The sequence below is a fragment of the Cyclopterus lumpus genome, chromosome 13 (genome assembly GCF_009769545.1).
Source record: "Cyclopterus lumpus isolate fCycLum1 chromosome 13, fCycLum1.pri, whole genome shotgun sequence".
Taxonomy (NCBI): Eukaryota; Metazoa; Chordata; class Actinopteri; order Perciformes; family Cyclopteridae; genus Cyclopterus; species Cyclopterus lumpus.
This window is the reverse complement of record NC_046978.1, coordinates 8,309,808-8,321,989: the sequence shown is the minus strand read 5'-3', so window position 1 is coordinate 8,321,989 and position 12,182 is coordinate 8,309,808. Positions and strand designations below refer to the sequence as shown.

Here is a 12,182-nt window from a genome sequence, read left to right as displayed (position 1 = left end):
GAAAAAAACACTACAAAAGTCACTGTACATAGTGGTAAAGTGTATGCAGTATTTACAGTATTAAGTACAGGAACAGGTTATCAAAAATAAACATAAGAAAGGAAAGGAGAGTGCAGAGATAATAAGTAGGTAAGTAGTACATCCGTAGTAAGAATAAACGGGGCGCCGCCCCCGAGGCTGTATACAGTGGTGGCTCCTCCTCCTCCTCCTCCTCCTCCTCCTCCTCCTCCTCCTCCTCCTCTGCGTGGCACGGATCACTCCTCATACTGAGGCTGCCCGGTGCACGCCGCTACTGTCAGCGTTGAAGCAGGCGGATGTTGGCTCGTATTTCTGTTGACTTTTACATGATGCTGTTGACTGTCGCGGTCGGTCTCCTGCTCCCTGGCCTCTCGCGCTCCTGCTGGTCGTCTGTGAGAGCGGACTGACTGGAGATCGATGTCCGGACCATGAGACCAGCTCGCCGGATTGCTGCAGTGGTTGAAGGCGCTTTAATTAATAACCTCCATCTGGTAAGTTGAGTTTCACATCTGATGGAGGCAGTTTATCGTTGCCATTTGTCATCATGACCTAGAATAAGATGATGTTGTTTATTTAATTTAAACTCAAACAAAACATTAACATATTTCATCATATGTTTTAGAGGCATTTATCCCGAGGTAGTGTGATGTAAGATGGGTGAAACTGAAGAAACGTGCCACACTTCTTCTGTGTGCCACATGTCGCTTAGTTTCGTCATGTTCAAACAAGGGCACTAACATTTCACAGTTTTTATATTCTACACTTAAAGTAATAATAAAAACACAATACAATAATCTGTCCTCTGCGCACGGGGACGAGCCGCCCGTGCGCAGAGGAGCAGTCCGTTTCACATGTCTGATCCTAATTAATACAACTCGTGCAATCGTTCACTTAACGCTCCGCATGTTCACACTTCCTTTCACGAAGAGGCAGTGTGAATATGTAAAGTCTCTGAAACAACAATAGCCTTTATTTCCCTGAGGAGGAAGTCTTGATGTCAACTTTACGCTCGCGCTCATATGCTCGAGCTCCAAGTGCCCGTCTCGTGAAGCTGCTGGTAAGATCATGCCAAGAATCGACAGAGCTGTCATCGAGGCACAATGTGGCTTCTTTGAAGAATCTGGAGTGTAAACCATATTTTGCTTTGTGAATACTTTTAAAATCTACAATGTAGAAAATGATAATAAATAATATAAATTGATAAAAAGGTGTTTAACATTTGATTGGTACAACAGAGTGTACTATTAAACCTGTGCAATGGCCTGGGCGAATAGAATCATCTGCTCATTGTCATCTTCAATTTGTTGTTAATTTCTCTCTAAAAGGGTCATTCGAATTTCTCAGAGCTCAAGGTGTCATCTTGAAATTGCTCCCTTATCCAACCAAAAGTTAAAACTCAATGATATTCAATTTCAAATCAGAAAAAAGCAGCAAATTTCATATTTAGGAAGCTAAAGCTCAAAGCGTCAGCTAAATAAAATGTAATGTAATAATAAGTTATCAACAATGATATACACTCGTGTAAATGTAATACAAAGACAAATGAGAAATACTGAGTAATTTAATTAATCAGAATGATGCACTTTAGTGCAACATATTTGGGATTTAGTATGTGCTTGTTATTAATTTAGACAATGTAATTCTATATCATGATATTGCAGTATATGATTTCATCATGATACAGATCTAATGAAAGATGATAAATCATATTGATCATTCACCAGCACAACTAGAACATGTACTGTATGTGGTATTTTTTATTAGAAATTATTAAAACTATTGGTTTTCAAAATGGTTGCAGATAAATTTTACAATCAAACCTACTAATCGTTTCAGCTCTGTTTGCTAATCATTGCTTGTAGCACCAATCATATAATAAGTGTGTCTCATTGGGTCTGAACTGGTTGTCATTGTGTAAACGTAAACTAGAGTCTCATCCATCTGCTGGAGTGATGGATGCAATTGTTCCTCCAAATACGTCTTTTTAAGCTAGATGTATATGGCTACGAACAATAGGCTTCATTGTGTAATATATATCGGAAAGCAACAGCCTTTCAGCCACCGTGTTGTATTTGTAGTGCATTTGCACACTCGGCATCTCACACAACACGACATCTGGCCTGTCTCAGGCTGTCTGAGTTTGCTGAGTTATTGCTGGCTTCAGGAAGGTGCCGAAGCCCAACCCCGTCCTCACGAGGAATCTTCCCCTAAACTCCTATTGACATGCTCTCTTTTGAACCTTTTGTTGTTAAGTTGCGGCCAGTTGAGTTCAGATAGATTTTGAGAAGCTGTGTCATTGCTGCTCATATTCTCCTGATACTTATCCAGACTGTTGGCAGCAGAGTCACTTTCAGACCCAATAGATGGATTGCCTTTGGTTGAGAGCTACTGATGAGGGCTGCGTGTCTGCTCGTGCACCTTTTTTTCTGCTGTTTCACTGTTTTTATTCTGTGGTCTGAGGAGCATCAGTCAAAAATGTGATGCGAGGTTCAGCCCCGAATCCGGTCGTGGTTGAGTTATTAGAGGGAGGTAGCCGTCAGGTTTTGCTGCTCTAGTTTTCTTGTAGTTTGTTCATGTTTCCAATTTGTGTTGGTGCAGGTGGAACCGGACCCCCTGTACAGATAGACGGAGATGTGCGAAAGAAGATTTTTGAGGTGGAACTACCTGTAGACAGATCCACCGTGAATGATTAATAGCCAGGTTGTTTTTGTAACGTCAACAGATGAAGAAGACGTGATGGGGTCGATTTGTGAAACGATGCTCCCGTCTCTGCTGTTCTTTGAATGCCACTGACCTTCCTCAGTGTTTTTATTCTTCTTTTGGAGAACCAATCATCACAGTGCACTTGATTGACAGCGAGCTGCAGTATTCCCACTACCTCCAACTTTACAGCAGATTGTTTTCTCTGTATAATTCTCCCTCCTCCGCTCTCTGCCCTGCTCGTCGTATAAATCTTCGTGTGAATGGAGCAAATCTCAGCAAAGCCCGGCGCTGTGTTTCATTAGCACCATGGAGAGGGCACGGGATTATTCTGTTCCCTTATCTTCTCCATCTCTCTGTTGACTGTCTTATACTGTGGTCAGTAGGTTGCCGTAGCAACAGAGTTTGTACCTATATGTTAGCTGATGATACATGTTATCTATCTCCATAAATAACTGTGCATCCCGCTGCAACAAAAAAATCATCAACGTTTTAAAATAGGGAGTTAATGTAAAGTTTAGGCTGTAACTAACACATAAGCAATTAACCTAAAGAAAATGTTCTAGATGAATCAATGTGTCATTTGGTTGGTCAATAAATTAAAATGTCCTCAAACACTCTGACCAACAGTTTAAACCTATTTACTCAGTTTACTGACACATGAGACATAAAAGCAGCACATCCTCTCTAAATATATATATAGTATATATAATAATATACATAATGTTCTGTAGTTCTGCTTAAAAAATGACTTCATTATTTAACAATGTAGTTGCTGATTACTTCTGTCAAGCATCAATCAACCAATTGTTTGAGTTCAGTAAGACAAAGGCTTACACAGGTTTGCTCTGCTCCAACAATGTACAAACTACAGACAAACTACCATAGCACCGGTTTAGAACTTTTCTCTGACCACTTCCTGGTTTGATTTGATGGTCACACTTGTTTCCCGGAGTCTGGAACGCTGTGTTTGTCGTCTCATCAGCAGTGGCGATGGTGTGTAGGAAGGTGGATCATGGCAACCATTTCAGAGTAATAGTGCAGGGTAATTGGCAATAGGGAGAAACAGTGCCTGAGCGAGTAGGGAAGACTGTGTTGTGTTAGCCTTTTGATCCTTTTCCCTCTCGTTGATTTTTGGAAAGAGAAGCAGACCGTGCCGAGGTGGCAGAGCTGTGATCGATAGGAGGAGAGGGTGTAGAGAAAGGTGACGACTGGAGCTCAAACCCTTCTGAAGATGGGGATTAACATGTACAAAATAGGTATTTGTACTTGTTCTGGATACCTTCTTTATACTGGCCTTTTGCTATGTTACATTTAAAGTTGGTTCCCAACCTGTCTGACTTGTGATCCATTTAAACAGAGCTTTATCTACTTGTGAACCCAAAAAAAGAAAATGGATCTGGAAATGTTATTTATAGAGGCACAGGGAGGCAAAATGATTCAGCAATTAATTAGATTTTTGCAAATGTCTTAAGATAACAAAACTACCAGCTACATTTCATTGTATTGTCAGTCGTGCAGATGCATGTCGTTCATGTGTGTTTGATTACAATCTATGAATGAGAAGAATCCCAATCCGTGTTGGCAGTCCCTTTGCAGGGGATCAGGTGGTCGGTTTTATTCCGCAGGTTGAGTTCCATTTTGAAGCAGTTGACCCGTGTGTCTTGTTAACCAGACTGGAGCAGAAACTGAAAGAAAAAGAGCGGCCGGCCAGACTGGTGCACGAGGTGTGGATGACGCACGACAAGTGCACCAGTGTGGGAAGTAGCGCCCGGAGCTGTGAGCTCCCTGCTGATAACTAAAGTGTTCACGCATCATATACAGCGCAGACAGAAATGGCACGTTACGGTTCATATGAGATGTATTTTTTGCAAAAAGGGAAATGCAGTTAGATCAACCAAGTGTGTTACTTAAATTACGTATTTTAACAGAACACTTTGGTGGGATAATATTATATATGACTAGTTTCCATTTTGTGCCAGAGTGACATCAACACCACGATAGCCAAAGAGGCGGGAGATGTAATCTGTATGTGAGGGCTGTGGATGGATGAACATGAGATGAGGTGTGTGCACAGCTCCAGGGGGTCTGCGCTCACATGGCAGAGGGAGGCGGTCTCAGTGCTGCATTCAACCTGAATGGAGTGAATCGTACAGCAGAGATCTCTCTGGCCGAGATGGAAATATTATTCATCCATCCATGGAGTCACGAAAACCTTTTGTAAAGTGAAGACTGTGGATCAGTCGGTCACAGCGGCATGTTTTTCAATTGGTGTTCTATTGTCTGAGTTTTGTTGTTTTGTTTAAAGACTGCATAATAACATTTACTGGAAACAACTGTCTTTGCAAACAGCAATGACGTTACTCGTCTTTGTGAGGTGATTGTATGTTTGTAGAAAGTAGAAAAGTAGAAAAATGTTGAATTTAGACTGAAAGGGAAATCTGTTTGTGTGTTACAGGAGCTGTTTGCCTGGCTGCACGACTATGAGTCTGAGCTGCTGAAGGTTTTGCTTTAAAAAATAATTAAAAATAATAAATAAATTGGCATCCTTCTTGAAGCCTACTCGATTCCTCGATGGGTTCCCACAGCCAAAGTTTCTTCCACCACCACCACCACCATCGTGGCTCCATGGTGCCCACTATGGTGCCGAGGCTGCTTTCCGAGAACAGCAGCCTGCTGGGGGGCATTGCGCAGATCACCCCCAACCTCTTCCTCAGCAGAGGGAACGTAGCATCCAACCGCAGCCTGCTGCTGTCTAAGGGCATCACCTGTGTGGTCAACGCCACCATCGAGCTTCCCAACTTTAACTGGCCTCACATGGAGTACGTAAAGGTCCCTCTGGCGGATATGCCCCACTCCCCACTCTCCTTGTACTTCGACAGCGTGGCTGACAAGATCCACAGCGTGGGACGAAAGCGAGGCGCGGTGCTGGTGCACTGTGTGGCGGGGGTGAGCCGCTCGGCCTCTCTGTGTCTGGCATACCTCATGAAGTATCACCGCGTGTCTCTGGCCGAGGCCCACGCCTGGGTCAAAGCCCGCCGCCCCATCATCAGGCCCAACGGTGGCTTCTGGCGCCAGCTCATCGAGTACGAGAGGAAGCTGTTTGGTCGAAACTCTGTTAAGATGGTACAGACGCCCTACGGGGTCATACCTGATGTTTATGAGAGGGACCACAGGAGCCTGGCTCCGTACTGGGGCCTTTAAGAACCACAGAAGATCAAGGAGGAAGTGAAGATGAGCACCGTTGCTCTCCTTGACTGCAGCTTAATGCATGTTCAGGACAGGCGAAGTGAGACGCATGTGAGTGTACATCTGTGTGAGGCTTATGTAATGAATACTGGTGCTTTTGAACAAAGGGAGACCAAACACTGGTGGTTGATGCTTTTTGTCCAACCCGCTCTATGTAGTCTGTGTGCAGGAGGGAGCAAAGCGACTTCAACCCAGGAGCCTTCGGGACTACAATGAGATAAATGGAGATAAACGGCACCAACTTCCACACTTTGATCTTGTTTTGGGCTCTATATTCCAGTTCCATTGGAGGAAGAGCATTTTGGTGAAGGTTTTTGGCATCTCTGGCAGTGATGTGAATGAAGTCCTTTTCCTGACGTGATGATGTCATGTGGTGGTATTGTGCCAGTTCTGCAGTAATCTTTAGTGTGAAGGGAAGCAGCAAGCTCATAATTTATGGTAGCATATAAGATAAAAGTGTACAGAAAAAAACATATATGCAGAAACATTATTTTATTGTAATGTAGTGGGGAACAAGTGGCACACTTTAACTCAACATTTAAAGATGTTGTTATATCTACCTTCTTTAAGTTGAAAAGCTAGAGGAAGTAAGCTAACAGATTTAGGGAAAGCTCTTTTGTACCACAGGGTGGAATGTTTCATCCTGTGACCACACTATGTTATTGTAGTGCCATTTGATGCTGCATTAAAAAATAAATATCTGCCGCCACAAAGGAATTGGTAGCTCTAGGATAGATGCTTGGAAGTGTATTTTGTATCCTACTTTTTTTTGCCTTTTGTCCACTGGTTGCAACAAAGTCATAGCAGTACATCAAATCAATTTAATTTCTCTTTGTAAATCAGCCTAAAAGAGCGTTGTCACACAGGCTGAAGATCCGACTTCAGCTGTTGCTGTTGGTTCTGCACATCCTGTCCCCACGCTTATGGAGTTGTTGTAGAGGTGAGACAAAGAAAGAAATCATATTTTCACATTTTGAAATTGGAAACTAGAGATGCATTATTTTCAACATTTTTCACAATAATCAACTTATTTTCCTTCTATTGACTAACCTCAACTCATTGTTTCAGCACTAGATGTATGCGATGACTCGGTCCTGTGATGACACATCATGTGTCGCAGAATCAAACCAACTGTGATGCCATCGTTATTGCGTGCAGTGAATGTATCGCGTTAGCTTCGTATTGAGAATTACCGTCTTGACACCGCTGCAGTCTACCATCACAGCTCTGTGGTCCTACGTGGTACTGTGGTACTGTGGTACTGTGGTCCTACGTGGTACTGTGGTCCTACGTGGTCCTACGTGGTCCTACGTGGTACTGTTGTCCTACGTGGTACTGTGGTACTGTGGTACTGTGGTCCTACGTGGTCCTACGTGGTACTGTGGTCCTACGTGGTACTGTGGTACTGTGGTCCTACGTGGTACTGTGGTCCTACGTGGTACTGTGGTCCTACGTGGTCCTACGTGGTACTGTTGTCCTACGTGGTACTGTGGTACTGTGGTCCTACGTGGTACTGTGGTCCTACGTGGTCCTACGTGGTACTGTGGTCCTACGTGGTACTGTGGTACTGTGGTCCTACGTGGTACTGTTGTCCTACGTGGTACTGTGGTCCTACGTGGTCCTACGTGGTACTGTGGTCCTACGTGGTACTGTTGTCCTACGTGGTACTGTGGTCCTACGTGGTACTGTGGTCCTACGTGGTCCTACGTGGTACTGTTGTCCTAGGTGGTACTGTGGTACTGTGGTGGTACTGTGGTCCTACGTGGTACTGTGGTCCTACGTGGTACTGTGGTACTGTTGTCCTACGTGGTACTGTTGTCCTAGGTGGTACTGTGGTACTGTGGTGGTACTGTGGTCCTACGTGGTACTGTGGTCCTACGTGGTACTGTGGTACTGTTGTCCTACGTGGTACTGTTGTCCTACGTGGTACTGTTGTCCTACGTGGTACTCTGGTCCTACGTGGTACTGTGGTCCTACGTGGTACTGTGGTCCTACGTGGTACTGTTGTCCTACGTGGTACTGTGGTACTGTGGTCCTACGTGGTACTGTTGTCCTACGTGGTACTGTTGTCCTACGTGGTACTGTGGTACTGTGGTCCTACGTGGTACTGTTGTCCTACGTGGTACTGTTGTCCTACGTGGTACTGTGGTCCTACGTGGTACTGTTGTCCTACGTGGTACTGTGGTCCTACGTGGTCCTATGTGGTACTGTTGTCCTACGTGGTACTGTGGTCCTACGTGGTACTGTGGTACTGTGGTCCTACGTGGTACTGTTGTCCTACGTGGTCCTACGTGGTACTGTTGTTCTACGTGGTACTGTGGTCCTACGTGGTCCTACGTGGTACTGTTGTCCTACGTGGTACTGTGGTACTATGGTCCTACGTGGTACTGTGGTCCTACGTGGTACTGTTGTCCTATGTGGTACTGTGGTCCTACGTGGTACTGTGGTACTACGTGATACTGTGGTCCTACGTGGTACTGTTGTCCTACGCGGTACAGTTGTCCTACGTGGTACTGTGGTACTGTGGTCCTACGTGGTACTGTGGTCCTACGTGGTACTGTTGTCCTATGTGGTACTGTGGTCCTACGTGGTACTGTTGTTCTACGTGGTACTGTGGTCCTACGTGGTACTGTTGTCCTACGTGGTACTGTGGTACTATGGTCCTACGTGGTACTGTGGTCCTACGTGGTACTGTTGTCCTATGTGGTACTGTGGTCCTACGTGGTACTGTGGTACTACGTGGTACTGTGGTCCTACGTGGTACTGTTGTCCTACGCGGTACAGTTGTCCTACGTGGTACTGTGGTACTGTGGTCCTACGTGGTACTGTGGTCCTACGTGGTACTGTTGTCCTATGTGGTACTGTGGTCCTACGTGGTACTGTGGTACTACGTGGTACTGTGGTCCTACGTGGTACTGTTGTCCTACGCGGTACAGTTGTCCTACGTGGTACTGTGGTACTGTGGTCCTACGTGGTACTGTGGTCCTACGTGGTACTGTAGTACTACGTGGTACTGTAGTACTACGTGGTACTGTAGTCCTACGTGGTACTGTGGTCCTACGCGGTACTGTTGTCCTACGCGGTACTGTTGTCCTACGCGGTACTGTTGTCCTACGTGGTCCTACGCGGTACTGTTGTCCATCTGTGGTACTGTGCTCCTACGTGGTACTGTGGTACTACGTGGTACTGTTGTCCTACGCGGTACTGTTGTCCTACGTGGTACTGTGGTACTACGTGGTACTGTTGTCCTACGCGGTACTGTTGTCCTACGTGGTCCTACGCGGTACTGTTGTCCATCTGTGGTACTGTGCTCCTACGTGGTACTGTGGTACTACGGAACAACGCTCAGTGATGTTGGATTCACAGTTAACGTCTTCAACCCACAGAAGTGGTATTAAATGTGATATCACAATAATATATAAAATAATGAAAGGTCAGGGGTCAATAATTGTTAGTAGGAGGAAGATGTTGTGTAGTATGACTTCTAATTATTTCATGCACCAAGACAGTCATATTAAAATAATAAGAAGTAAAAAGATCTCATGTCACTGTTTTTGTTCAAATGTGATTCAATGTAAAAGAAGAAATACACCTCTGACGCACAATATTTTGAGCATTTACTGGAATAACAACCAACTTGTTTTTTTCTGATTACAACAACAGTTCTGAGATGTTTTCCCCCGAACAGATTGCAGCGCTTCCTCTCCAAACACCTCTTGATCTTAGTTATGCTTGGGTGTTTTTTTTCTCCCACAAGAGACATGTTCAGACGTCAAAGAAACCTTCTGTCATTCATTTAATTTTTCTGTGGCCACAGAGCAGCAGGCAGATTATTGATGACCATTTGTCTTGTGCCCACACTTTCTGGGGTGGTCTCCACAATTAATGCCATTACCCAGAGAGACATCTGATGACGGGCCAACCACATGCACAAGGGATGAGCCCAAATTACACTGCATACTATTTTCTCACGGCAAAAACAAATCATCTTCTCCTCCTGGCCCCCACGTGAGGGGGCACGAGTACACGCATGGCGTTTCCAGGCCACAGTCCAGCTCTAAAAGTAAACATCCTTCAGCATCAGAGCCATTTGCATCACCCTGAGCCTCCAGCGGTGCAGGCCACGCAGAACCAACAATGATGATGACGCTTTTGGAGATGACATTGAAGACGACCACTCAACAAGATGCATCAGACACAGGTAAGCTGCAACAAACCGCTGTGTGTTACTATACACAACATGTAATACTTTGTTGTCAATTAATGTTTAGTTTCTACAATTTCAGAAATAAACCGAAGGGCCAGCGTTTAAATCGCTTGTCTAACCAACATGAACATAATGCAATGAAGCAGAACATTCATAGATTGCTATCCTCACATTTGAGAGAATGGAACCGCTCAATATTTGTCAAATGTTGCAAAAATATTGTATTAATTATTTTAAATATAAAGAAGGGACGTAGTATTTCTCCCCCCTGTGATATTATTCTGAAGTGTGGAAAGGACTGTGAAATGGCAAATGGTGCAGGTTTTATTTCAACCACTCAAAGCAAATATGAACATCTACTGTAGCTGCAATGAATTACAGAATCGTGGCTTCTCTGGGCTTGAAATTATACAGCCTTTAATAATTCACTATAATCACCATGAGCTACAGCACTACTCACATATCAATAGGTAAAAAACCTGCATTTCCATTTGAACAAGGCCAGTTATTAACCTTGCTGCTTCAATTTCAGGCTTGCTGCTCTCGTTTCAGTTATAATTTGACCTGATTTAGCCACATTGTAACCTATGCTGTTGGATGTAAGTATTTCTTATTTGCAAACAATAGCTAAATAAAGAATGCTGAATATTTGGCGGCCAACAGTTCTCAATAAATGTCCCAGAGTACAGTTCGTCCTGTCTAGATCGTAAAAATATATTGAATTGAAGCGGTAAGATAAAAAATCCATAACTGAAAGAGCATAAAGAGAGAGAGAGTAACAAAAGCCTCAGAATGAGGAACATCTGGAACGCAATGGGAGACGTTGCCTGATACAATTTTGTCTGTAGGGAAACAAGTGATTCTCCCTCAGTGAGCAGGTGAATGAGTGTGTCGTCTCTGCGGTGTAACAATGACTCATCCGTCCATCGCCTTTCAAGCCTCAAATGGATGAAATGATTGATGGAGTGGGCCCCGAGGCACGGATAATGGAGATGACTAAAACTAAATATCAGGTCCATTAATGGTGAAATATACTACTTACTGGTGGACCAGGTTTCTATGAGAGAGAACTAGTATTAAAGTGTAATTTTCTTATTGTCAGCAAATCCCATGAAAAGATCCAGACCAACATTAAGATGATCCCACAAGTGAGTATCCTACAATATATGTTATTCCTCTGTAGATTGTCGACCTTCATTGTTGTCCAAAACTATTAAAACACATCAATAAACCACTCCACCTATGTTCATGTTGTGAAATCTAGCTTTACACTACCATCCACTGTATTTGAATCCATCGAATGCTAAGTGTCAATAAAAGGGAATCGTGGTATTAAGTTTTTATTTTGAATAAATCTCACATACTCTGTACTGCTGCTGTAAATAACTCAACTGCACCACTTGCTCCTGTTTGAGTAAGATTTAAAAACACATACGGTAAATAGATATGTGGGATCAAATGGGTTTGGATGAGTGCCACAGACAAGGTAGGGAAGTCACAAGGTATTCAGAGAAATACTTCTACACGTAGCAGGTTTTGATTATTTTGTAGCATTTGTAATGATAATAAATAATGAATACCTCAGAAATCAATTATCTGGTGATGTGGTTTCTGTAGATGGCATTTCCCTGGCATCCAACAGCACTGTAAAGAATCTCGGCGTTATCTTTGACCGGGACTTGTCCTTTAACTCCCACGTTAAGCAAATCTCAAGGACTGCATTTTTTCATCTACGTAACATTTCAAAAATCAGGCACATCTTGTCTCAAAAAGATGTTTGTTACTTCCAGACTAGATTACTACAACTCCTTATTATCAGGCTGCTCTAATAAGTCTCTTAAATCCCTCCAGTTGATCCAGAATGCTGCAGCTCGTGTACTCACAAAAACAAAGAAAAGAGATCACATTCATGCGTTTGACAAAGGAAACTTCTCAGGAAAGCAGGTAAAATAAGATAACATGCCATGTGAATAAAACAAGTTATTTCCATCCTGTAATACACTCACAC

General features: G+C 43.6%; 1 protein-coding gene across 1 annotated transcript; it reads left to right on the top strand.

Annotated features, from left to right (window-relative positions):
• Positions 1 to 276: 276 nt before the first annotated feature.
• On the top strand, positions 277 to 7,168 carry dusp14 (dual specificity phosphatase 14). The gene is made up of 2 exons (XM_034548614.1): positions 277 to 509; positions 5,177 to 7,168. Exon 2 carries the CDS (start codon positions 5,293 to 5,295, stop codon positions 5,920 to 5,922), a length of 630 nt encoding a protein of 209 aa, XP_034404505.1. The 5' UTR covers positions 277 to 509; positions 5,177 to 5,292; the 3' UTR covers positions 5,923 to 7,168.
• Positions 7,169 to 12,182: the final 5,014 nt, after the last annotated feature.